This window comes from Oncorhynchus nerka, linkage group LG13, assembly GCF_034236695.1.
Source record: "Oncorhynchus nerka isolate Pitt River linkage group LG13, Oner_Uvic_2.0, whole genome shotgun sequence".
Taxonomy (NCBI): domain Eukaryota; kingdom Metazoa; phylum Chordata; class Actinopteri; order Salmoniformes; family Salmonidae; genus Oncorhynchus; species Oncorhynchus nerka.
In genome coordinates this window covers 30,972,989-30,999,845 of record NC_088408.1, presented here as the reverse complement: position 1 = coordinate 30,999,845, position 26,857 = coordinate 30,972,989, and the positions used below count along the sequence as shown (strand labels likewise).

The 26,857-nt window shown below is 43.0% G+C and overlaps 1 protein-coding gene across 2 annotated transcripts in view; it reads right to left on the bottom strand.

The window, feature by feature from the left end:
* Positions 1-22,269, bottom strand: part of LOC115139358 (CD2-associated protein-like) — a 116,302-nt gene extending 94,033 nt beyond the window's left edge. For both annotated transcript variants that reach the window (XM_029676632.2, XM_029676633.2), the window contains exon 1: positions 22,003-22,269. In XM_029676632.2, coding sequence (XP_029532492.2) covers positions 22,003-22,006 — 4 coding nt within the window. In that variant the 5' untranslated portion in view covers positions 22,007-22,269. The remainder of the gene's footprint in view (positions 1-22,002) is intronic.
* Positions 22,270-26,857: the final 4,588 nt, after the last annotated feature.

Sequence of the window (26,857 nt, the reverse complement as noted above, 5' to 3'; positions counted from 1 at the left end):
CTAAAGTTTCTAAAACTGTTAAAATGATGTCTGTGAGTATAACAGAACTTATTTGGCAGGCGAAATCCCGAAGACAAACCATCCAGGAAAAAACAATTGTGGTCACTGTGTTTTCTATGGGAAACTATATTTATGAGGAACCTGGTTGCAGTTCCTATGGAGTCCACTAGATGTCAACAGTCTTTAGAAATTGGTTGATGTTTTTATTTTTGAGAAATGAAGAAGTAGTCCTGTTCTTTCAATGTGTCACTCCAGGTGGACTCAAGTCTTTTGGTGCACCCGACCTGGAACGCGATTCACTTTGTTTTCATCTGGTATTGAACACAGTTTATCCCGTCTTAAATTTGATCGATTATTTACGCTTTACGATACCTAAGGTTGGATTAGGAATGTTGTTTGAAACGTTTGGACCAAGTTTACAGGTAACTCATTAGATACTTTGTAGCCGTGTTGGGCGAGTTGGAAAAGGTGTATTTTCTGAATCAAACGCGCCAAATAAATGGACATTTATTATAAATAAGGAATTTATCAAACAAAAGGACCATTTGTGATGTTTCTGGGACATTTTGGAGTGCCAGCAGAAGAAGATCTTTAAAGGTAAGGCATGGATTATATCGTTATTTATGACTTTTGTGTCACACCTGGCTGGTTGAAATATGATTTTCATGTGTTGGTATGCGGGGCGCTGTCCTCAGATAAATAACATGGTTTGCTTTCGCCGTAAAGCCTATTTGAAATCTGACATGGAGGCTGGATTAACAACAAGTTAAGCTTTATTTTGATGTATTGCACTTTGGATTTTATGAAAGTTAAATATTTATAGTAATTTAATTTGAATTTGGCGCTCTGCAATTTCACCGGATGTTGTCGAGGTGGGACGTGTCCCACTGATCCGAAAGAAGTTAATAGGGCTGGGACGATACCAGTATCGCAATATTTTTTCCATAGAAAAAATTAAGACACGAAGAAGACCAAACCTACTTATGGAAAATATTGCATTCTATAGCTTGGAAAATAAATGTGACTCTGGATGACAACATAATTGTTTGTTTCCAGCCCTTATGGCTGTTTTCCTAAAGAAGTTAAATCTACTTCGTGATTTGTTTCCTTGCCACGATAATAATGAGAATTGCGATAGTGGTATCGTCAGGGCTCTACTAGTTACAATGTCTTCTAACGAAGAAAGCCTGACGAAAGCGTTCTCTTCTGTAACGTTCTAAGTTGGGTTGAGTTAATGAGAGCCATCTCTCTGCAGCTAGACTACTGTGTCATTATACAGGACCATGGCTGCCACTCTGTGATCAGCCTTATTCTCCCTCTCAGGGAGGAGAAAGGCAGGCAACATACACACGTCGCACACACTCAGTGGTACACACAAACACACAGGAGGCTCAGCGACCCACAGGTGCTGGCCTCGTAGTGAACAAACTGCCCGATGGGCACACCAGTTGGAAAGTAGGGTGGTTTGTCAGTGTGGGTGGGTGAGCGTATAACGTGAACATCTAGCAAACCAAAGGTTGCAAGTTCGAATCTCACCGGGGACAAATGGAGTATTTGAGCAACTTTTCAAATACTTACTACTTTTTTAGCATGTTAGCTAACCCTACCCCTAACGCTTCCCCTAACCCTTTAACCTAAGTCCTAAACTTAACCCTAACCTTAAACCTAACCCCAAGCCTAGCTAACGTTAGCCAGCTAGCTAGAATGTGTAACATATTATACATTTCGAAAATGTTGAAACATATTGTAATTTTTGATCATTCATAACATATAATATGAATTGTAATTTGTAACATATCATTCGAAATGGGTAATTGACATCCACAAATTAATACATAACATAGGAAACATATCACACTAAATTAAGTAATATGAAATGCTCTGAGACCAGGTTGTACCTTATATTATTTAAAAGTTTGAGTAAGAAAGGCATGAATGACCAAATTTATTTTTAAAAACTTCAGTTGCTTTCACACATTATGAGCACAATAGTAACAAATGCCATGTAAAACATTGATTGACTTAAGTTGGGGTGAATGTAGTCTACAAAACATAGGCTGAAATCATTTGCAACAAGCGGGTGTTGATTCCAAGAGCCCCCTATAAAACCAACAACACACATTCTGAAAGTCAAGCCTGAAGCGCTCTGTGTGTTTTAGGTAGTTGTAGGGGAATTGTTTGATTACTTGTTAGATATTACTGCACTGAGGGAACTAGAAGCACAAGCATTTCACTACACTCGCATTAATATCTGCTAAACATGTGTATGTGACAAATCAAATTTGATTTGACAAGGACACCAAATAAACACAGGTCTGTTTCTCCAATTGGAAGCAGGAAGTAGAAGGGGGAAAAAACCTTAAACTTAGCATCACATTCCAAACAACTCCACATACTATTAATAACCCCAAGTGTACACATTCTTGTGAGTCACCATAATTGCCAAGTATAGGCCTAACTCTAACTAACATAATAGGGAAGTTAAGGCTATATGCTAAATGAGGTGAAGATTAGGGGGAAAAGACTGGGCTCAGTAACTCACTCAGGCCCTTTGGCAACAGAAACACACTATCACAGTGTGTCACCACAAGGTAGAGGCAGCAAAAGTATGTGGACATCATCACATTTGTGGATTTGGTTATTTCAGCCACACCCGTTGCTGACAGGTGTATAAAATCGAGCACACCACAATGCAATCTCCATAGACAAACATTGGCAGTAGAATGGTCTTACTGAAGAGCTCAGTGAATTTCAGCGTGGCACCGTCATAGGATGCCACATTTACATTACATTTAAGTCATTTAGCAGACGCTCTTATCCAGAGCGACTTACAAATTGGCACCTTTCCAACAAGTCAGTTCGTCAAATTTCTGCCCTGCTAGAGCTTCCCTGGTCAACTGTAAGTGCTGTTACTGTGAAGTGGAAATGTCTAGGAGCAAAAACGTCTCAGCCGCGAAGTGATAGGCCAAAGTAGCTCACATAATCATCGGATGGGGCCACAGTGTCTCCTGACTAGAGGTCGACTGATTAAACGGAATGGCCAATTAATTAGGGTTTTCATAACAATCGGAAATCGGTATTTAAGGGCGCCGATTTGCAGACTATTATTTTTTTTTACACCTTTATTTAATCTTTATTTAACTTGGCAAGTCAGTTAAGAACACATTCTTATTTTCAATGACGGCCTAGAAACGGTGGGATAACTGCCTCGATCGGGGGCAGAACGTTCGGGGGATTCAATCTTGCAACTTTACTGTTAACTAGTCCAACGCAACAACGACCTGCCTCTCTCTCGTTGCACTCCACAAGTAGACTGCATGTTACGCAAATGCAGTAAGCCAAGGTAAGTTGCTAGCTAGCATTAAACTTATCTTATAAAAAACAATCAATCATAATCACTAGTTAACTACACATGGTTGATGATATTACTAGATATTATCTAGCGTGTCCTGCGTTGCATATAATCTGACTGAGCATACAAGCATACAAGTATTTGACTGAGCGGTGGTAGGCAGAAGCAGGCGAGTAAACATTAATTCAAACAGCACTCTCGTGCGTTTTGCCAGGAGCTCTTCGTTGTGCGTCAAGCATTGCGCTGTTTATGACTTCAAGCCTATCAACTCCCGAGATGAGGCTGGTGTAAATAAAGTGAAATGGCTGGCTAGTTAGCGCGCGCTAATAGCGTTGTCGTTGTGTTGCTGGTTCGAGCCCAGGGAGGCGCAAGGAGAGGGAGGGAAGCTATAGTGTTACACTGGCAATATTAAAGTGACTATAAGAACATCCAATAGTCAACGGTTAATTAAATACAAATGGTATAGAGGGAAATAGTCCTATAATTCCTATAACTACAACCTAAAACTTCTTACCTGGGAATATTGAAGACTCATGTTAAAAGGAACCACCAGCTTTCATATGTTCTCATGTTCTGAACAAGGAACTGAAACCTTTCTTACATAGCACATATTGCACTTCTACTTTCTTCTCCAACACTTCGTTTTTGCATTATTTAAACCAAATTGAACATGTTTCATTATTTACTTGAGGCTAAATGTATTATATTAAGTTAAAATAAGCATTCATTCAGTATTGTTGTAATTGTCATTATTACAAATACAAAAAAACAAAACATTGTCCGATTAATCGGTATAGGCGTTGAAAAATCATAATCGGTCGACCTCTACTCCTGACCCCTCCTGTCTCAGCCTCCAGTATTTATGCTGCAGTAGTTTGTGTCGGGGGGCTAGGGTCAGTCTGTTATATCTGGAGTACGCTCTCTCTAATTCTCTCTTTCTTTCTCTCTCGGGGGACCTGGGCCCTAGGACCATGCCTCAGGACTACCTGGCATGACGACTCCTGGCTATCCCCAGTCCACCTGGCCTTGCTGCTGCTCCAGTTTCAACTGTTCTGCCTGTGGCTATGGAACCCTGACCTGTTCACCGGATGTGCTACCTGTCCCAAACCTGCTGTTTTCAACTCTCTAGAGACAGCAGGAGCGGTAGAGATACTCTTAATGATCGGCTATGAAAAGCCAACTGACATTTACTCCTGCTGACTTGCTGCACCCTCGACAACTACTGTGACTATTATTATTTGACCATACTAGTCATTTATGAACATTTGAACATCTCCACCCGGCACAGCCAGAAGAGGACTGGCCACCCCTCATAGCCTGGTTCCTCTCTAGGTTTCTTCCTAGGTTTTGGCCTTTCTAGGGAGATTTTCCTAGCCACCGTGCTTCTACACCTGCATTGCTTGCGGTTTGGGGTTTTAGCCTGGGTTTCTTTACAGCACTTTGATATATCAGCTGATGTAAGAAGGGCTATATGAATACATTTGATTTGACATAACGGGACTGCCGAGTGCTGAAGCACGTAAAAATTGTCTGTACTCTGTTGCAACACTCAACACTTCAGAGGACGTCAGCACAGGAACTGTTCGTTGTGAGCTTCATGAAATGGGTTTCAATTAGGGACGCACAAAATATCTGTGAACGTATCGGAATCGGCTGATATTAGCTAAAAATGCCAACAGTTATCGCCCCGATGTCTAGTTTAACGCCGATGTGCTGGTCGAGCACTGGTACGCTCGACCAGTCGCGAAAACCAACATCACCCAAGACAGAGAACGGTTGACTGTCAAGCGCAATGAAGTCCATTTTCTTGGCGTTAAGGGATTTGAGTTGTCTCGCTGAAATTTTCTTAGTTTTTCAAGTGACGGCGCGAGTTGTTGGCTGCTCGATCCACACAGCAGACATTGTGTGGGCTAGGTTAGGAATGCTGTGTTGCACATGCAGGACAAAATTTTACATGGCGTTATTACGTCATGTACCTACATTAAATACAGTTGAAGTCGGAAGTTAACATGCACCTTAGCCAAAATCATTTAAACTCACGTTTTTCACAATTCCTGACATTTAATCTTGGTAAAACAAAATCCCTGTCTTAGGTCAGTTAGGATCACTACTTTATTTTAAGAATGTGAAATGTCAGAATAATAGTAGAGAGAATTATTCATTTCAGATTTGATTTCTTTCATCACATTCCCAGTGGGTCAGAAGTTAACATTTACATTTAAGTAATTTAGCGACTTACAAATTGGTGCTATCACCTTATGACATCCAGTGGAACAGCCACTTTACAATAGTGCATCTAAGTCTTTTAAGGGGGGTGAGAAGGATTACTTTATCCTATCCTAGGTATTCCTTAAAGAGGTGGGGTTTCAGGTGTCTCCGGAAGGTGGTGATTGACTCCGCTGTCCTGGCGTCGTGAGGAAGTTTGTTCCACCATTGGGGGGCCAGAGCAGCGAACAGTTTTGACTGGGCTGAGCGGGAACTGTACTTCCTCAGTGGTAAGGAGGCGAGCAGGCCAGAGGTGGATGAACGCAGTGCCCTTGTTTGGGTGTAGGGCCTGATCAGAGCCTGGAGGTACTGAGGTGCCGTTCCCCTCACAGCTCCGTAGGCAAGCACCATGGACTTGTAGCGGATGCGAGCTTCAACTGGAAGCCAGTGGAGAGAGCGGAGGAGCGGGGTGACGTGAGAGAACTTGGGAAGGTTGAACACCAGACGGGCTGCGGCGTTCTGGATGAGTTGTAGGGGTTTAATGGCACAGGCAGGGAGCCCAGCCAACAGCGAGTTGCAGTAATCCAGACGGGAGATGACAAGTGCCTGGATTAGGACCTGCGCCGCTTCCTGTGTGAGGCAGGGTCGTACTCTGCGGATGTTGTAGAGCATGAACCTACAGGAACGGGCCACCGCCTTGATGTTAGTTGAGAAACGACAGGGTGTTGTCCAGGATCACGCCAAGGTTCTTAGCGCTCTGGGAGGAGGACACGATGGAGTTGTCAACCGTGATGGCGAGATCATGGAACGTGCAGTCCTTCCCCGGGAGGAAGAGCAGCTCCGTCTTGCCAAGGTTCAGCTTGAGGTGGTGATCCGTCATCCACACTGATATGTCTGCCAGACATGCAGAGATGCGATTCGCCACCTGGTCATCAGAGGGGGGGAAAGGAGAAGATTAATTGTGTGTCGTCTGCATAGCAATGATAGGAGAGACCATGTGAGGTTATGACAGAGCCAAGTGACTTGGTGTATAGCGAGAATAGGAGAGGGCCTAGAACAGAGCCCTGGGGGACACCAGTGGTGAGAGCGCGTGGTGAGGAGACAGATTCTCGCCACGCCACCTGGTAGGAGCGACCTGTCAGGTAGGACGCAATCCAAGCATGGGCCGCGCCGGAGATGCCCAACTCGGAGAGGGTGGAGAGGAGGATCTGATGGTTCACAGTATCGAAGGCAGCCGATAGGTCTAGAAGGATGAGAGCAGAGGAGAGAGAGTTAGCTTTAGCAGTGCGGAGTGCCTCCGTGATACAGAGAAGAGCAGTCTCAGTTGAATGACTAGTCTTGAAACCTGACTGATTTGGATCAAGAAGGTCATTCTGAGAGAGATAGCGGGAGAGCTGGCCAAGGACGGCACGTTCAAGAGTTTTGGAGAGAAAAGAAAGAAGGGATACTGGTCTGTAGTTGTTGACATCGGAGTGTAGGTTTTTTCAGAAGGGGTGCAACTCTCGCTCTCTTGAAGACGGGAGGGACGTAGCCAGCGGTCAGGGATGAGTTGATGAGCGAGGTAAGGGAGAAGGTCACCGGAAATGGTCTGGAGAAGAGAGGAGGGGATAGGGTCAAGCGGGCAGGTTGTTGGGCGGCCGGCCGTCACAAGACGCGAGATGTCATCTGGAGAGAGAGGGGAGAAAGAGGCCAGAGCACAGGGTAGGGCAGTGTGAGCAGAACCAGCGGTGTCGTTTGACTTAGCAAACGAGGATCGGATGTCGTCGACCTTCTTTTCAAAATGGTTGACGAAGTCATCTGCAGAGAGGGAGGAGGGGGGGAGGAGGATTCAGGAGGGAGGAGAAGGTGGCAAAGAGCTTCCTAGGGTTAGAGGCAGATGCTTGGAATTTAGAGTGGTAGAAAGTGGCTTTAGCAGCAGAGACAGAGGAGGAAAATGTAGAGAGGAGGGAGTGAAAGGATGCCAGGTCCGCAGGGAGGCGAGTTTTCCTCCATTTCCGCTCGGCTGCCCGGAGCCCTGTTCTGTGAGCTCGCAATGAGTCGTCGAGCCACGGAGCGGGAGGGGAGGACCGAGCCGGCCTGGAGGATAGGGGACATAGAGAGTCAAAGGATGCAGAAAGGGAGGAGAGGAGGGTTGAGGAGGCAGAATCAGGAGATAGGTTGGAGAAGGTTTGAGCAGAGGGAAGAGATGATAGGATGGAAGAGGAGAGAGTAGCGGGGAGAGAGAGCGAAGGTTGGGACGGCGCGATACCATCCGAGTAGGGGCAGTGTGGGAAGTGTTGGATGAGAGCGAGAGGGAAAAGGATACAAGGTAGTGGTCGGAGACTTGGAGGGAGTTGCAATGAGGTTAGTGGAAGAACAGCATCTAGTAAAGATGAGGTCGAGCGTATTGCCTGCCTTGTGAGTAGGGGGAAGGTGAGAGGGTGAGGTCAAAAGAGGAGAGGAGTGGAAAGAAGGAGGCAGAGAGGAATGAGTCAAAGGTAGACGTGGGGAGGTTAAAGTCACCCAGAACTGTGAGAGGTGAGCCGTCCTCAGGAAAGGAGCTTATCAAGGCATCAAGCTCATTGATGAACTCTCCGAGGGAACCTGGAGGGCGATAAATGATAAGGATGTTAAGCTTGAAAGGGCTGGTAACTGTGACAGCATGGAATTCAAAGGAGGCGATAGACAGATGGGTAAGGGGAGAAAGAGAGAATGACCACTTGGGAGAGATGAGGATCCCGGTGCCACCACCCCGCTGACCAGAAACTCTCGGGGTGTGCGAGAACACGTGGGCGGACGAAGAGAGAGCAGTAGGAATAGCGGTGTTGTCTGTGGTGATCCATGTTTCCGTCAGTGCCAAGAAGTCGAGGGACTGGAGGGAGGCATAGGCTGAGATGAACTCTGCCTTGTTGGCCGCAGATCGGCAGTTCCAGAGGCTACCGGAGACCTGGAACTCCACGTGGGTCGTGCGCGCTGGGACCACCAGATTAGGGTGGCCGCGGCCACGCGGTGTGGAGCGTTTGTATGGTCTGTGCAGAGAGGAGAGAACAGGGATAGACAGACACATAGTTGACAGGCTAGAGAAGAGGCTACGCTAATGCAAAGGAGATTGGAATGACAAGTGGACTACACGTCTCGAATGTTCAGAAAGTTAAGCTTACGTAGCAAGAATCTAATTGACTAAAATGATTAAAATGATACAGTACTGCTGAGGTAGGCTAGCTGGCAGTGGCTGCGTTGTTGACTTTCAAATCAAATCAAATTTTATTTGTCACATACACATGGTTAGCAGATGTTAATGCGAGTGTAGCGAAATGCTTGTGCTTCTAGTTCCGACAATGCAGTGATAACCAACAAGTAATCTAACTAACAATTCCAAAACTACTGTCTTATACACAGTGTAAGGGGATAAGGAATATGTACATAAGGATATATGAATGAGTGATGGTACAGAGCAGCATACAGTAGATGGTATCAAGTACAGTATATACATATGAGATGAGTATGTAGACAAAGTAAACAAAGTGGCATAGTTAAAGTGGCTAGTGACATAAGAATGCAGTCGATGATCTAGAGTACAGTATATACATATGCATATGAGATGAATAATGTAGGGTAAGTAACATTATATAAGGTAGCATTGTTTAAAGTGGCTAGTGATATATTTACATCATTTCCCATCAATTCCCATTATTAAAGTGGCTGGAGTTGGGTCAGTGTCAATGACAGTGTGTTGGCAGCAGCCACTCAATGTTAGTGGTGGCTGTTTAACAGTCTGATGGCCTTGAGATAGAAGCTGTTTTTCAGTCTCTCGGTCCCAGCTTTGATGCACCTGTACTGACCTCGCCTTCTGGATGATAGCGGGGTGAACAGGCAGTGGTTCGGGTGGTTGATGTCCTTGATGATCTTTATGGCCTTCCTGTAACATCGGGTGGTGTAGGTGTCCTGGAGGGCAGGTAGTTTGCCCCGGTGATGCGTTGTGCAGACCTCACTACCCTCTGGAGAGCCTTACGGTTGAGGGCGGAGCAGTTGCCGTACCAGGCGGTGATACAGCCCGCCAGGATGCTCTCGATTGTGCATCTGTAGAAGTTTGTGAGTGCTTTTGGTGACAAGCCGAATTTCTTCAGCCTCCTGAGGTTGAAGAGGCGCTGCTGCGCCTTCTTCACGACGCTGTCAGTGTGAGTGGACCAATTCAGTTTGTCTGTGATGTGTATGCCGAGGAACTTAAAACTTGCTACCCTCTCCACTACTGATCCATCGATGTGGATAGGGGGGTGTTCCCTCTGCTGTTTCCTGAAGTCCACAATCATCTCCTTAGTTTTGTTGACGTTGAGTGTGAGGTTATTTTCCTGACACCACACTCCGAGGGCCCTCACCTCCTCCCTGTAGGCCGTCTCGTCGTTGTTGGTAATCAAGCCTACCACTGTTGTGTCGTCCGCAAACTTGATGATTGAGTTGGAGGCGTGCATGGCCACGCAGTCGTGGGTGAACAGGGAGGGTGGAGGTGATATGGTCCTTGACTAGTCTCTCAAAGCACTTCATGATGACGGAAGTGAGTGCTACGGGGCGGTAGTCGTTTAGCTCAGTTACCTTAGCTTTCTTGGGAACAGGAACAATGGTGGCCCTCTTGAAGCATGTGGGAACAGCAGACTGGTATAGGGATTGATTGAATATGTCCGTAAACACACCGGCCAGCTGGTCTGCGCATGCTCTGAGGGCGCGGCTGGGGATGCCGTCTGGGCCTGCAGCCTTGCGAGGGTTAACACGTTTAAATGTCTTACTCACCTCGGCTGCAGTGAAGGAGAGACCGCATGTTTTCGTTGCAGGCCGTGTCAGTGGCACTGTATTGTCCTCAAAGCGGGCAAAAAGTGATTTAGTCTGCCTGGGAGCAAGACATCCTGGTCCGTGACTGGGCTGGGTTTCTTCTTGTAGTCCGTGATTGACTGTAGACCCTGCCACATGCCTCTTGTGTCTGAGCCATTGAATTGAGATTCCACTTTGTCTCTGTACTGACGCTTAGCTTGTTTAATAGCCTTGCGGAGGGAATAGCTGCATTGTTTATATTCGGACATATTACCAGACACCTTGCCCTGATTAAAAGCAGTGGTTCGCGCTTTCAGTTTCACGCGAATGCTGCCATCAATCCACGGTTTCTGGTTTGGGAATGTTTTTATCGTTGCTATGGGAACGACATCTTCGACGCACGTTCTAATGAACTCGCACACCGAATCAGCGTATTCGTCAATATTTCCATCTGACGCAATACGAAACATGTCCCAGTCCACGTGATGGAAGCAGTCTTGGAGTGTGGAGTCAGCTTGGTCTGACCAGCGTTGGACAGACCTCAGCGTGGGAGCCTCTTGTTTTAGTTTCTGCCTGTAGGCAGGGATCAGCAAAATGGAGTCGTGGTCAGCTTTTCCGAAAGGGGGGGGCAGGGCCTTATATGCGTCGCGGAAGTTAGAGTAACAATGATCCAAGGTTTTACCACCCCTGGTTGCGCAATCGATATGCTGGTAAAATTTAGGGAGTCTTGTTTTCAGATTAGCTTTGTTAAAATCCCCAGCTACAATGAATGCAGCCTCCGGATAAATGGTTTCCAGTTTGCAAAGAGTTAAATAAAGTTCGTTCAGAGCCATCGATGTGTCTGCTTGGGGGATATATACGGCTGTGATTATAATCGAGGAGAATTCTCTTGGAAGATAATGCGGTCTACATTTGATTGTGAGGAATTCTAAATCAGGTGAACAGAAGGATTTGAGTTCCTGTATGTTTCCTTCATCACACCATGTCTCGTTAGTCATGAGGCATACGCCCCGCCACTCTTCTTACCAGAAAGATGTTTGTTTCTGTCGGCGCGATGCGTGGAGAAACCCGTTGGCTGCACCGCATCGGATAGCGTCTTCCCAGTAAGCCATGTTTCTGTGAAGCAGAGAACGTTGCAGTCTCTGATGTCCCTCTGGAATGCTACCCTTGCTCGGATTTCGTCAACCTTGTTGTCAAGAGACTGGACATTGGCAAGAAGAATGCTGGGGAGTGGTGTGCGATGTGCCCTTTTTCGGAGTCTGACCAGAACACCGCCTCGTTTCCCTCTTTTTCGGAGTCGTTTCCTTGGGTCGCTGCATGCGATCCATTCCGTTGTCCTGTTTGTAAGGCAGAACACCGGATCCGCGTCGCGGAAAACATATTCTTGGTCGTACTGATGGTGAGTTGGCGCTGATCTTATATTCAGTAGTTCTTCTCGACTGTATGTAATGAAACCTAAGATGACCTGGGGTACTAATGTAAGAAATAACACGTAAAAAAACAAAAAACTGCATAGTTTCCTAGGAACGCGAAGCGAGGCGGCCATCTCAGTCGGCGCCGGAAGTATAATCTTTTGTAGGCTAGCTGGCAGTGGCTGCGTTGTTGACACTACACTAATCAAGTCGTTCCGTTGAGTGTAAAGTTTCTACAATGCTGCTATTCGGGGGCTAGCTGGCTAGCTAGCAGTGTTGATTACGTTACGTTGCGTTAAAAGAACGACAATAGCTGGCTAGCTAACCTAGAAAATCGCTCTAGACTACACAATTATCTTTGAAACAAAGACGGCTATGTAGCTAGCTATGTAGCTAGCTACGATCAAACAAATCACACCGTTGGGACTGTAATGAAATGAAATGAAAATGTGATACTACCTGTGGAGCGAAGCGGAATGCGACCGGAATGTGAAAGTTCTATTCAGTAGACGTTGGCTAGCTGTTGGCTAGCTAGGAGTGACTCCTACGTTAAGGACGACAAATAGCTGGCTAGCTAACCTCGGTAAATTAAGATAATCACTCTAAGACTACACACTCTAAACTACACAATTATCTTGGATACGAAGACAGCAAAGACAACTATGTAGCTAGCTAACACTACACTAATCAAGTCGTTCAGTTGAGTGTGATAGTTACTACAGTGCTACGGTAGACGGTGAACGTTTGCTAGCTGCTGGGCAGATAGGAGGACGACGAAATACGATAATTACGCAATTATCTTTGATACAAAGACGGCTATGTAGCTAGCTAAGAAGAAATTGCTAAGATTAGACAAATCAAACCGTTGTACTATAATGAAATGTAATGAAATGTAATGAAAAGTTATACAACCTGCAGACCGAAGCAGACCGAAGCGCGGATGCGACCGCTCAATTAGAATTTGGTAACATTGCCTTTAAATTATTTAACTTGGGTCAAATGTTTTTGGTAGCCTTCCACAAGCTTCCCACAATAAATTGCGTGAATTTTGGCCCATTTCTCCTGACAGAGCTGGTTTAACTGAGTCAGGTTTGTAGGCCTCCATGCTTGCACACGCTTTTTCAGTTCTACCCACACATTTTCTATAGGATTGAGGTCAGGGCTTTGTGATGGCCACTCTAATACCCTGACTTTGTTGTCTCTAAGCCATTTTGCCACAACTTTGGATGTATGCTTGGGGTCATTGTCTATTGGGAAGACCCATTTGTGACCAAGCTTTAGCTTCCTGACTGATATCTTGAGATGTTGCTTTAATATATCCACATAATTGTCCTTCCTCATGACGCCATCTATTTTGTGAAGTGCACCAGTCCCTCCTGCAGCAAAGCAACCCGACAACATGATGCTGCCACCCCCATGGTTGACGGATGGGATGGTGTTCTTCGGCTTGTAAGCTTCCCCTTTTTCCTCCAAACATAATGATGGTCATTATGGCCAAACAGTTCTATTTTTGTTTCATCAGACCAGAGGACATTTATCCAAAAAGTACAATCTTTTTCCCCATGTGCAGTTTCAAACCGTAGTCTGGCATTTTTATGGAAGCTTTGGAGCAGTGGCTTCTTCCTTGCTGAGTGGCCTTTCAGGTTATGTCAATATAGGACCAGTTTTACTGTGGATATAGATACTTTTGTACCCGTTTCCTCCAGCATCTTCACAGGGTCCTTTGCTGTTGTTCTGGGATTGATTTGCACTTTTCACACCAAAGTACGTTCATCTCTAGGAGACAGAACGCATCTCCTTCCTGAGTGGTATGATGGCTGTGTGGTCCCATGGTGTTTATACTTGCGTTCTATTGTTTGTACAGATGAATGTGATACCTTCAGGCGTTTGGAAATTGCTCCCAATATTGAACCAGACTTGTGGAGGTCTACAATTTTCTTCCGAGGTCTTGGCTGATTTCTTTTGATTTTCCCATGATGTCAAGCAAAGAGGCACTAAATTTGAAGGTAGGTCTTGAAATACATCCACAGGTACAGCTCCAATTGCCTCAAATTATGTCAATTAGCCTATCAGAAGCTTCTAAAGCCATGACATCATTTTCTGGAATTTTCCAAGCTGTTTAACCTCTTCAGTCGACCCTCTACTTTTTTGAACATTTTGTTAAAAATCGCGCAACATTTCAGCGCCCTGCTACTCATGCCAGGAATATAGTACGTTCATATGGTTAGAATGTGTGTATAGGAAACCCTCGGACGTTTTTAAAACTGGTTAAATCACGACTGTGGCTATTACATAACGTGCGTTACATCGGAAAGCGCAGGAAAACCTGATCACAGAAAATGGAAATAAATATCCTTGCGCCACTTCCAGCAATTGTTAACAGTGAGCCGAATTAGATAAGACCGAGCATTCAACTCCCACAGCATCCCCATGTAGTCGAGTATCTTGTGAATTTAATCATCTTTGATTCTTGGTTGAACCGAAGAGGGGCACCGCTTACCTCCGGTCTCCGCCCAGATCATTCCGGAAGAGCTCTCTCCTGAAATTTTTTCCAAGACGACAGCTAATGATATATACATCGCCTACGGATGATTTTTATCGCTTATTAACGTTTACTAATACCTAAAGTAGCATTACAAACGTATTTCGAAGTGTTTTGTGAAAGTTTATCGTCTACTTTTTGAATTTTAAAAAATGACGTTACGTTGTGAAATCGCTGTTTTTTTCGTTTATCACACAGTCTACATATAACGATATCTTGGCTTTATATGGCCCGATTTAATCAAAATAAAGACCCAATAGTGTTTATGGGACATCTAGCAGTGCCAACAAAGAAGATGGTGAAAGGTAATGACTGTTTTCTATTTTATTGTGCGGTTTGTGTAACGCCGAAATGCTAATTATTTTGTTTACGTCCCCTGCTGTGCTTTTCTGTTGTAGTGTATTGGTGCATGCTATCAGATAATAGCTTCTCATGCTGTCGCCGAAAAGCATTTTAAAAATCTGACTTGTTGCCTGGATTCACAACGAGTGTAGCTTTAATTTGATACCCTGCATGTGTATTTTAATGAACTTTTGAGTTTTAACTAATACTATTAGCATTTAGCGTAGCGCATTTGCATTTCCAGAGCTCTAGTTGGGACGCAAGCGTCCCAGGTAGAGGTAAGAGGTTAAAGGCACAGTCAACTTAATGTAAACTTCTGACACACTGGAATTGTGATACAGTGAATTATAAGTGAAATAATCTGTCTGTAAACAATTATTGGAAAAATTACTTGTTTCATGCATAAAATAGATGTCCTAACCGACGTACTAAAACTATAGTTTGTTAACAAGAAATTTGTGGAGTGGTTGAAAAACAAATTTTAATGACTCCAACATAAGTGTATGTAAATTTCCGACTTCAACTGAATCATGCCATATTCAGACTAGATAAGGTTAAACAAGGTTGGAATGTGAAGCAATGAAACGGGGTATCAGCCTACACTGTGACACCCACATAGCACAACTGTTAAGAGTTTCCACAAATATTAGCAGCTCTTATCTCAGGACTGTGACTGTGTGAAATCACCTCCCCAGTTATCCTATTGTGTGTATTGACATTCATATTGCACTGTACAGCTTTACCTAAGGATTGGGGATCAATGAAATGGGGTATCAGTCTACTCAATACCCAAGCAATTTTTTCCCATTGTCGTCCTCAGAGTTATCAGACTCAAAAACATCCACACAGTATTGTTTTTCCTAGGGAATAGCGTTCAATACACAGAGGTTGACAATAAATGTGGCTCAATCCACAGTTGTTTCAGAGTCCCGCAATAAGAGCTACGACGCTAATGTTCTCTGAGTAGACTGATACCCCATGTCATTGATCTACAAGTAAGGCTGTACAGTGAAATAAGTATGCCCCCAACGCAATTCTAAAGTATAACACACCCAGTGTGATTTCAGATTTTTGTCAAATTAACAAAATGGTCTTTTGTTGATTTTATAACAACATTCCAACCTCGTTTAGCATGATTTATTCAATTATGGCATAACTCTACTACTTGTATTCATTTGCATCACTGTCAATAACCTACTTTTATTTTGAAGGCTAACCGCAACGTTCACTTTGTGGCTATTTTCACAGATGGGTCCGACCACCATTAATCAAACAAGAACTGTCTTATAAATTACGGTTATTTTAGATGACACCTAGTTCTATATAGCGAGTTAGCTAACTATAGCTACTGAAACAGATGTCGTTTCGCTATGTTTTTGGGAAGAACATTGTTTGCATCCATCAGCTAGCTAGCTTTTTTTTAATGACCAGCACTGTAGGTGCGCGAGACAACTTTACCAGCATCATAGCATACGTATCGATGAATCGTTGTGACATATGAAATACGAGTGATAGTGTAATCAATGAGTAACAACTACGTAAAAAATGAATGAACGCGTTAAATTATTATGTGACGTGCAGTCATATTCAGGTCCTGATTGGTCAAAGTGTTATTTGACACGTAACGACCCAAACTATGTTCCATAGAAATCCTGGTTGAGAAAGAAACGACTGAACAAATTAACAACAAAACAGCACAGCAAGTAAAATAAATAGGTTTTGACTATGTATTACGGGTAATGGGGACATATGTAAATGCCAACCAAATAACATTTTGGTCAGTGTGGTGTGTGTAACCTTTATTTAACTAGGCATGTCAGTCAAGAACAAATTCTTATTTACAATGACGGCCTACGCCGGCCAAACCCGGGCGACGATGGGCCAATAGTGCGCCGCCCAAGGAACTCCCAAACACGGCTGGATGTTATACAGCCAGGATTCAAACCAGGGACTGTAGTGACGCCTCTTGCAGTGCCTTAGACCGCTGCATCCATGTGTGTATGTTAATTATTTAACTGTACTAGAATGCTTAAAAAGGCCCCTAAATTTGAAATATTGGTTATTGTTTTATTTGGCAAGTAAAATATTGGATATCGGTATCGGCCAAAAATGTCATATCGGTGCATTACTAGTTTCAATGGCGGAGCAGCCGCACGCACACAAGCCTAAGATCACAATGCCCAATGCCAAGCGTTGGCTGGAGTGGTGTAAAGCTCGCTGCCATTGGACTCTGGAGCAGTGGAAACGCGTTCTCTGGAGTGATGAATCATGATTCCAATCTGGCAGTACGACGGACAAATCTGGGTTTGGCGGATGCCAGGAGAACGCTACCTGCCCCAATGCATAGTGCCAACTGTAAATTTGGTGGAGGAAGAATAATGGTGTGGGGCTGTTTTTCATGGAACAACTAAGGCCCTAAGTTCCAGTGATGGGAAATCTTGATGCTACAGCATACAATGACATTCTAGATAGCTAGAATGCTTCCAACTTTTCGGCAAAAGTTTGGGGAAGGCCCTTTCCTGTTTCAGCATGTCAATGCAACCATGCACAAATGAGGTCCATACAGAAATTGTTTGTCAAGATCAGTGTGGAAAAACTTGACTGGCCTGCACAGAGCCCTGACCTCAACCATCGAACACTTTTGGGATGAATTTGAACGACCGACTGCGAGCTAGGCCTAATCGCCTAACATCAGTGCCCGACCTCACTAATAGTATTTTGGCTGAATGGAAGCAAGTCCCCACAGAAACTCCCAGAGGAGTGGAGGCTGTCATAGCAGCAAAGGGGGGACCAACACCATATTAATGCCCATGATTTTGGAATGAGCAAATGTCCACATACTTTTGGTCATGTTGTGTATTTCCAGCCAGAGAAATTCGTTCCACAGCAGAGTTTCATAAGTGAGGCTAGGCAAGGCATGGAGGGCACTTGGAGATGAACTCTCCTTCCCTTTTTTGGTTCCCCCCCACCATTGCTCAATATCCTCCAGTTCTCTCTTTTTGTCTGTCTGCACATGCCTTGGGAACTAGCCAGTGAAAATGCTTGTAAAAGTGCTACTTGAGAAAGAGATGTTTATCAGACAATGGGGATATTGGGAAAAATATCATCCAGGACACAGCCAGCCAGGCATGCTGGGTCATTGGAGGCTGTAGACTAGGCTTGTGCCATGAGACGCAATTTACAATTAAATTGATTGCTAATAACAAGAGTTTTTGTCCCCGGGCCAAACCCAATGTTGAGCTGCTGTCCAGTAATCCTGATTTAGAAGCCTCTCTTATGATGTGTCTGCCAAAGGTCCACACAGCAGAATAGGGCATAGATCTAGAAGACTGCGTTAGACTCTGCTTTCAATTTCAACAGAGGGGCGTATTTGAAGCACAAAGTAGTAGCCTACCATTTACCAACGGGGATCAAATCATTGTAATGGAAAATGTGGATAAAAGCTATTGCTGTCTCAGCTGAGACTGGCGCTCAATCAAAGACAAGTGACAGTTACATGTGCATTTTGCTGCAATCGGTATAACATCTGCAAAACTGTGTATGTGACTGATAAACTTTGATTTGATTAGGGATAAAACTAGTCAACAGCATGGGGGTCGTAAGGTCAATGTCAGCTGCCTGTTATAAGTAGTTCATTAAGCATGTACACTAGCATATCATAAAGCTTTTGTGTATAGGATTGTTGTTTATGTCTAAATATATTGAGCCAGACAATGATCTCTGTCCTATCTAGCCATTCCTAAACTTTGGCACCAAACCTGTTTAACCCAGAATTGTACTTTTGAATTCCGTAAAGTCCGTGTGGAAGAGGGGAAAAAATTATTGTTGTCTATCAACAATGACAAGCCACCAGAATCTGACAATCTGGAAGGAAAATTACTCAGGATAATACCAGATGATATTGCCACATCTTCAATGTAAGCCTACTAGAGAGCGTGTGCCCTCAGGCCTGGAGGGAAGCTAAAGTCATTCCGCTACCCAAGAATAGTAAAGCCCCCTTTACTGGCTCAAATAGCCGACCAATCAGCCTGTTACAAACCCTTCTGGAAAGAATTGTTTGACCAGATACAATGCTATTTCACAGTAAACAAATTGATAACAGAATTTCAGCATCCTTATAGGGAAGGACACTCAACAAGCACAGCACTTACACAAATGGCTGATGATTGGCTGAGAGAAATTGATGATAAAATGAATGTGGGGGCTGTCTTGTTAGACTTCAGTGCAGCTTTTGACATTATCGATCATAGTCTGCTGCTGGAAAAACATGTGTGTTATGGCTTTACTACACCCCCTGCTATAATGTGGATAAATAGTTACTTGTCTAACAGAACACAGAGGGTGTTCTTTAATGGAAGCCTCTCAAATAGAATCAGAAATTCCCCAGGATAGCTGTTTAGGCCCCCTTGCTTTTATCAATTTTTACTAATGACATGCCACTGACTTTGTGTAAAGCCAGAATGTCTACGTCGGCGGATGACTCAACACTGTACACGTCAGCTACAACAGCGACTGAAATGACTGCAACACTCAACAAAGATCTGCAGTTAAGTTTCAGAGTGGGTGGCAAGGAATAAGTTAGCCCTAAATATTTCTAAAACTAAAAGCATTGTATTTGGAACAAAACACTCACTAAACCCTAAACCTCAAATAAAACTTGTAATAAATCATATGGAAATTGAGCAAGTTGAGATGACTAAACTGCTTGGAGTAACTCTAGATTGTAAACTGTCATGGTCAAAACATATTGATGCAGTACTAGCTAAGATGGGGAGAAGTCTGTCTATAATAAAGTGATGCTTTGCCTTCTTAACAGCACTATCAACAGGGCAGGTCCTACAGGCCCTAGTTTTGTTGCACCTTGACTACTGTTTAGTCATGTGGTCAGGTGCCACAAAAAAGGATTTAGGAAAATGACAATTGGCTCAGAACAGGGCAGCACGGCTGGCCCTTGGATGTACACAGAGAGCTAATATTAATAATATGCATGTCAATCTCTCCTGGCTAAAGGTGGAGGAGAGATTGACTTCATCACTACTTTTATTTAGGAGAGGTATTGACATGTTGAATGCACCGAGCAGTCTGTCTAAACTACTGGCACACAGCTCGGACACCCATGCGTACCCCACAAGACATGCCACAAGAGCTCTTCACAGTCCCCAAGTCCAGAACAGACTATGGGAGGCACACAGTACTACATAGAGCCATGACAACATCAAGTAACTGACGCAGCTAATGGGGATCCATAACAAATAGAAATACTTTGAGAAAGACAGTGTATACTGTCACAGGGCTTGCCCTGGTGTATGAGTAAAGTTACTCAAGGAGGACATTTTCTCAAGGCTGGGCCAGATAAAGCTGGATATCAAAGACCTCCAGAATATTGTTTCCCTCACCCAAGTACTTCCTGGCCGGCCACTGTTTCAATGTGCAGCTTACACGCAAGCGTGGCCTTGACTGTTTCCTCCTCTCAGGTAATGTCACTGGGTTATGTAAGCTACACATTGAAACAGCAGACGGCCAGGAAGCTGCCTGCATTCTACACAGCTGTACCCAGACCCCTCTAGAGTCTAGTACACAAACACTGACTGACTGCTAGCCGACATATGAGCATAGAGGAAACTCATATCTGCATACATTTCCACTGATCAGAAACACTTTTGTTGGGGGGTGAGTGAGTGAGTGAGTGAGTGAGTGAGTGAGTGAGTGAGTGAGTGAGTGAGTGAGTGAGTGAGTAAGTGGGAGAGAGATATGGCTAAAGTGGGCAGCCTGATACAAACTATGAGATGGAAATAGGGAGAGCATGCCACAGGCAATAAATGTAAGGGGCTCACAACTGTCTGACATTTTGAAACATATCAACTGCTACAAAGCAAGTTAGTTACACTGAACCTTGGTAAGAAAACACAACCCAATGATAAACCGTAGACACCAACCAGCATGCCGTGTGTACAGCAGTGGTGTAAAGTACTTAAGTAAAAATACTTTGAAATACTGCTTAAGTAGTTTTTTTTATGGTGTCTGTACTTTACTATTTATAATTTTGACTACTTTTATTTCACTACATTCCTAAAGAAAATAATGTACTTTTTACTACATACATTTTAACTGACACCCAAAAGTACGTGTTACATTTTGAAAGCTTAGCAGGACAGGAAAATGGTCCAATTCACACATGATCATCCCTATTGCCTCTGATCTGGCAGACTCACTAAACACAAATGCATCTTTTGTAAATGAGTGTGCCCCTGGCTATACAAACATAAAAACAAGAAGATGGTGCCGCCTGCTTTGCTTAATAGAAGGAATTTAAAATGATTTATACTTTCTCTTTTGATACTTAAGTATATTTTAGCAATTATATTTACTTTTGATAGTTAAGTATATTTAGAACAAAATACTTTTAGACTTTTAATCGAGTAGTATTTTAATGGGTGACTTTCACTTGAGTCATTTTCTATGAAAGGTATATATACTTTTACTCAAGTATGACATTTGGGTACTTTGTTCAGCACTAGTGTACAGTATGTTTAAAAATACGTGTTAACCTTTTACAACATAACAGTGTGAACAACTTCACACGGAATGTTACATCCAAATACAGCTCTTTTAAAAATGGCTTCATGACATGCAAGTTTGAGACTCACACTTTGCAATATGTCAAGATTATGGGGAAGATGTGTTTGGTGCCTTCCCCCAAGCGCACACTTATCAGAAGGTTTTCTGTGTTGCTTAGACTTTGGGTGTGAAACTGGGACTGTCAATGAGTTGTGTCAAGCGGGTTTGACACCATAACTTTTGCAAATAATATAATCTAGGGCAAACCTGGCTTGAAATGCTGTATAAAAATAACAAGCAGAGGGAGGAAAATGTTGCTTCTTAATCTTATTTCGGTTTCACCCCATAACTAGCAAATAAGTAGCAACGATGGGGTGGAGAGGTGGTGTGCTATTTGCTTTTCCACTGGACCGATAAAAACATTTACATTTGTACTAACTGGTGCTACTACTAACTGGTTAACTATCTAAAAACAGGCATACAGTAACCATTACTTCTGACGCAAAAACCTGGCCATGGAATTGCCTTGTTAGCTAGCTAGCAAAGCTAGATAATTGAGCAAACTTGCCGGCAAAATAGAGCTTATGTTAGCATGGAAGCTAACTAGCTGACATTATCGCTTGATGTTAAATAGCTAATTTAACTAGCTAAACGTAGATAGTACATTGATCCATCCCACAAGGAGCACAGTCCAAATCCGGGCACGGTTGGTGATGATGGATCCCTATTTCTGACTACGGGCAATTTGAAGCGGGGAACATCGGATAGCCATCACGATAAACAAGAACCACATAAATGAAAATACTCACCCATAATGTCCTTCAATGTCGCTATCAGATGTTTGGAATCTGCTATCCGTTTTCTTGCGTTAGCTAGCAGCTTGAATGCTAGCTAGCTATGTGTATTTACTAAGCCAAGGTGCTTTTTGCAAATTCACTACCGATATGCAAGTTAAGCCATTCGCCTTTGGCTGAATAGCAGTTTACCAAACCAATGTTTGTAATGATTATTGTGCAGGGAAGTCTCCACCTTTCTTGGACTTGCCTGAAACTACTGCCACACGTATAAACAGCAGGAGAATTCGCGATATTTAGAAATGTGAGTCCCGCGAGAGGAAATTGGAACTAATGGAATGCCATCCGTTCATTAGCACACAGCATGAACAGTGTGATGGACAGGAGATTTCTTTCTCTATCCACCACTTTAATCCGTGTTGAGCATCATCAGTGACCATTGCTTTCCTGGTGAACATTAGTTTTGACATTTGCATCATCAGACAGACAACAAAATTGACTGAAACATGATTGATGTTCATATTTATTATTAAATAGATCTACTTTTATCTCTCCAGTTGGTCATGGTAGAATAACATTATTATAAGGGTCATTCCATGCTTTCATTGTATTAAATAGGCTACAAAGAAATCCTCTTTTATTGTTATTTTTCTTAGAAATAAATATTTGAACTTGAGAATGACACTGAGAGAGTACTCTGGCCAAAAAATCAATCACGGGGAGCAGATTCAAGGTATTTTTAAAAAGGTATTTAACCTTTAATTTGACAGGGAGTAATGAAACATGCATAGTTTAAAATGCATTGTGATTCAAGCTTTTTTTCTGACCACAGGTTATGACTAGGGCCCCAAGTTTCTCCTGGTCCGAAAAAATCCCTGGTCCTAAATTCTGATGTAGAATTGGCCCAGTGACTCCCACCTGTCTCCCCCTGTCCCCTATTAGCAGAGACATCCTGGTTTGACCTATCTGTACTACATGCAAAGTGCACCGTAAAATGAAGTACAGAAGACAAATTTGCTTGATTGGATCAATTTGACAAGAGTTCCAACATCCTATAAAGAAGCGGCGTAAACACAAATTCTATGCAAATGAATCTAACCACATAAAGGCTAAACATGGAGGGACACCGGGGACGGCTCAGAATGATGCATAGAGATCTATGTTAGAGCAGAATACAGAATGAAGATTAGCACTGGCTCTGTAACATCACTTCAATATATGTAATATTATTAATGCAATTTAATCCACTGTCAGAAAACTATGGATTTGTATTTGCTGGTTGCTGGCTTTTCCTACATTACCTCTCTGTGTTACAGTATGAACCTTGACACTTAGTGGAATGTGCTGCCACCTTGTGTTGAAAATCAATTTACAACAAGTAATTCAGCGTTCCATTAAGGATATTTTAGAGAGATCTGAAATCCTATTGGAGAATGATGGTATCTAATTGTAAAATAGTGAACCCTACAGTCTTGTCAGGGGGTTGCAAAGCATCAGGGTACAGGCAGGATTCAGATGCAGCATTTCAGAAGGTGAATAAAACTGGATCCAAAATGTAGGTTTATAGGCTGGACTAGAGAATGTCAATGAACTCTGACATAGATGTAGACTTACAAAATAACAAACAGCAATCTAAATGGCCAATAAGATATGACTGGCTTCCAAGGCAAAGATTCAATTATTAATTTTAGTTTTAGAGAGCCATGGAACAACATGTCACTCCAGTGTAGCTTACTCTCCCTTGCCTTGACTTTAGAATGTATAATTCACGTCTATATTAATTCTATTGGAAAAAGATCTCACACAAAATACTACAATAGCCTACAATACTTAAATAAACACTGAATACACAGAGTTTTATTATAGGTGATAGAGCACTGAGCAGTTACAATAGGCTAAAGTAAAACACTTCAGAAGATGTAACAGACCAAGATGTCCAGCAGAGGTCAAACTTACTGTTCCTATTGCAGCAGTTGGCTTGAAGAACACGGTCAGAGAAACATTAACCTAAGTAGCAGATGTAATAGAAACACCTGAGCGGAGTGCCCACATCCGGTTTTCAAGGGAAACGGAAGCTAGGTTGAAGATACTGTATCCATGAAAACTGGACATTAGTGGTTTCTACCCACCACGCATAGGCTAGAGAAGCATTAAACTAACAGAGAAACAGACATAAACTGAAAGCAGAGGAGACCTACATTACCAGTCAATAGTTTGGACACACCTACTCATTCAAGGGTTTTTCTTTATTTTTACTATATTCTACATTGTAGAATAATAGTGAAGACACCACAACTATGAAATAACACATATGGAATCATGTAGTAACCAAAAAAGTGTTAAACAAATCAGATTCTTCAAAGTTGCCACCCTTTGCCTTGATGACAACTTTGCACACTCTTGTCATTCTCTCAACCAGCTTCTCCAACAGTCTAAAGGAGTTCCCATATATGCTGAGCATTTGTTGGCTGCTTTTCCATCACTCTGCCGTCCAACTCATCCCAAACCATCTCAATTGGGTTGGGGTCGGGTGATTGTGGAGACCAGGTCATCTGATGCAGCACTCCATCATTCTTCTTGGTCAAATAGCCCTTACACAGCCTGGAGGTGTGTTTTGTGTCATTGTCCTGTTGAAAAACAAATGATAGTCCCACTAAGCGCAAACCAGATGGGATGGTATATCGCTGCAAAATGCTGTGGTAGCCTTGCTGGTTAAGTGTACCTTGAATTCTAAACAAATCACTAACAGTGTCACCAGCAAAGCACCCTCACACCTCCTCCTCCATGCTTTGCGGTGGGAACTACACATGCGGAGATCATCCGGTCACCTACTCTGCGTCTCACAAAGACACAGCGGTTGGAACCAAAAATCTCAAATTTGGACTCATCAGACCAAAGGACAGATTTCCACCAGTCTAATGTCCTTTGCTTGTGTTTCTTGGCCCACGCAAGTCTCTTCTTCTTATTGGTGTCCTTTAGTAGTGGTTTCTTTCCAGCAATTCAACCATGAAGGCCTGATTCACGCAGTCTCCACTGAAAAGTTGATGTTGAGATCTGTCTGTTACTTGAACTCTGTGAAGCATTTATTTGGGCTGCAATTTGAGGTGCAGTTAACTCTAATGAACTTATCCTCTGCAGCAGAGAGAACTCTGAGTCTTCCTCTCCTGTGGCAGTCCTCATGAGAGCCAGTTTCATTATAGCGCTTGATGATTTTTGCGACTGCACTTGAAGAAACTCTCATAGTTCTTGAACCTTTTTGGTATTGACTGAACTTCATGTCTTAAAGTAATGATGGACTGTCGTTTCTCTTTGCTTACTTGAGCTGTTCTTGCCATAATATGAACTTGGTCTTTTACCAAAGAGGGCTAACTTCTGTATACCACCCCTACCTTGTCAGAACATAACGGTTTGGCTCAACCGCATTAAGAAGGAAAGAAATTCCACAAATAAACTTTTAAAAAGGCACACTTGTTAATTGAAATGCATTCTAGGTGACTACCATATGAAGCTTGTTGAGAGAATGCCACGAGTGTGCAAAGCTGTCATCAAGGCAAAGGGTGGCTACTTTGAAGAATATAAAATATATTTTGACTTGTTTAACACTTTTTTGGTTACTACATGATTCCATATGTGTTGAGCATGGGGCATGGGCTTAGCCATTTATGGTCTAAAATTATAATTTCAACAAATACTGAGCACTTAGCAGTCCCCATAACATAATTTTCTACTTGATTAAAACATTTCATTTGAGCACAGAACTTCTCCCCTTCCAAAATATGGTTTTATTTAAGGCAATCTAGTAACTCTGATCTGAGAGCAACAGAGATTCCCTTAAGGCGAAGGGAATGCTATCCATGTTGAAAGTCACATCTCAGCTTGACTGCACAGCAATGCTGGCCAGGCAGGCAGGCAAATCACTAGTCAGTATCTGGCTCTATCTCTGCCTTTTCTATCCCTCTGCTGAGTCACTAACCCACTTAGACTGATCCCCCCCCCCCCAGCAGAAAACAGAGTGGCACCTCCACATACATGCCAGATGGTGTGTTGTGCTAATCTATCAATTGACTCTATTTGGAGTCACAGTCTGGGCAAAGCTCAATATCCTACATCACTGATGCTGGGCCTGAGCCATTTCTGTCTACTGGCACACATGAAGTGAACCATTCCTTCTGTTTTTTAGTAGAACATTTATATGGCAGTCTCATGGTAATAATGGTGGCCAATGTTGGGGATTAAATAGGGAATTTCCATTCCTAAAATGTGCAGTATCCACATGACTGTGCCAATATGAGTCCAACACCACTGTTTGAATGGCATGCAAAAACATGCACAAATCCTCTATTACAAAATATCAAGTATGGGTGAAGCCACCATTCGATAGCGGATATTTTTGCTTTTTTTTATTCATGATAAAATAGGGTCATTCACATCTCTCTGTGTTCCACAATGGACTAATTGTCAATTTGACATTATAAGGAGGCAAACTTAGGGAAATTGTATTTGCTTTGGCCTAGTTTAAATATGCCTGGGGATGGCACAACTAAAGCACACTGGACATGTGTAATCCCCTCACCTGTGCCCTAAACTGAAACATATAGACTATTCATCAACATTTCGATATTGAATTATCTATAATATATGTATAACTCTATCAACATCAAAATGTAACCTCAGTTTTAACCTGTTAGTTGTTTTTTTTCCTTGTGTATTTTCAATTAAACGTACCGGAGATATAAAGCCTAGCCTACGTACATGTTCACCTGTATAGTGTCTACCACTATAATCCCGTCTATGCAATTTCTTCCGGGAAACCGAGTCAACTGCGTTTGGGTAGAAGAGACGAAGCGAGATGGTTTAGTCCTGTTTGTCC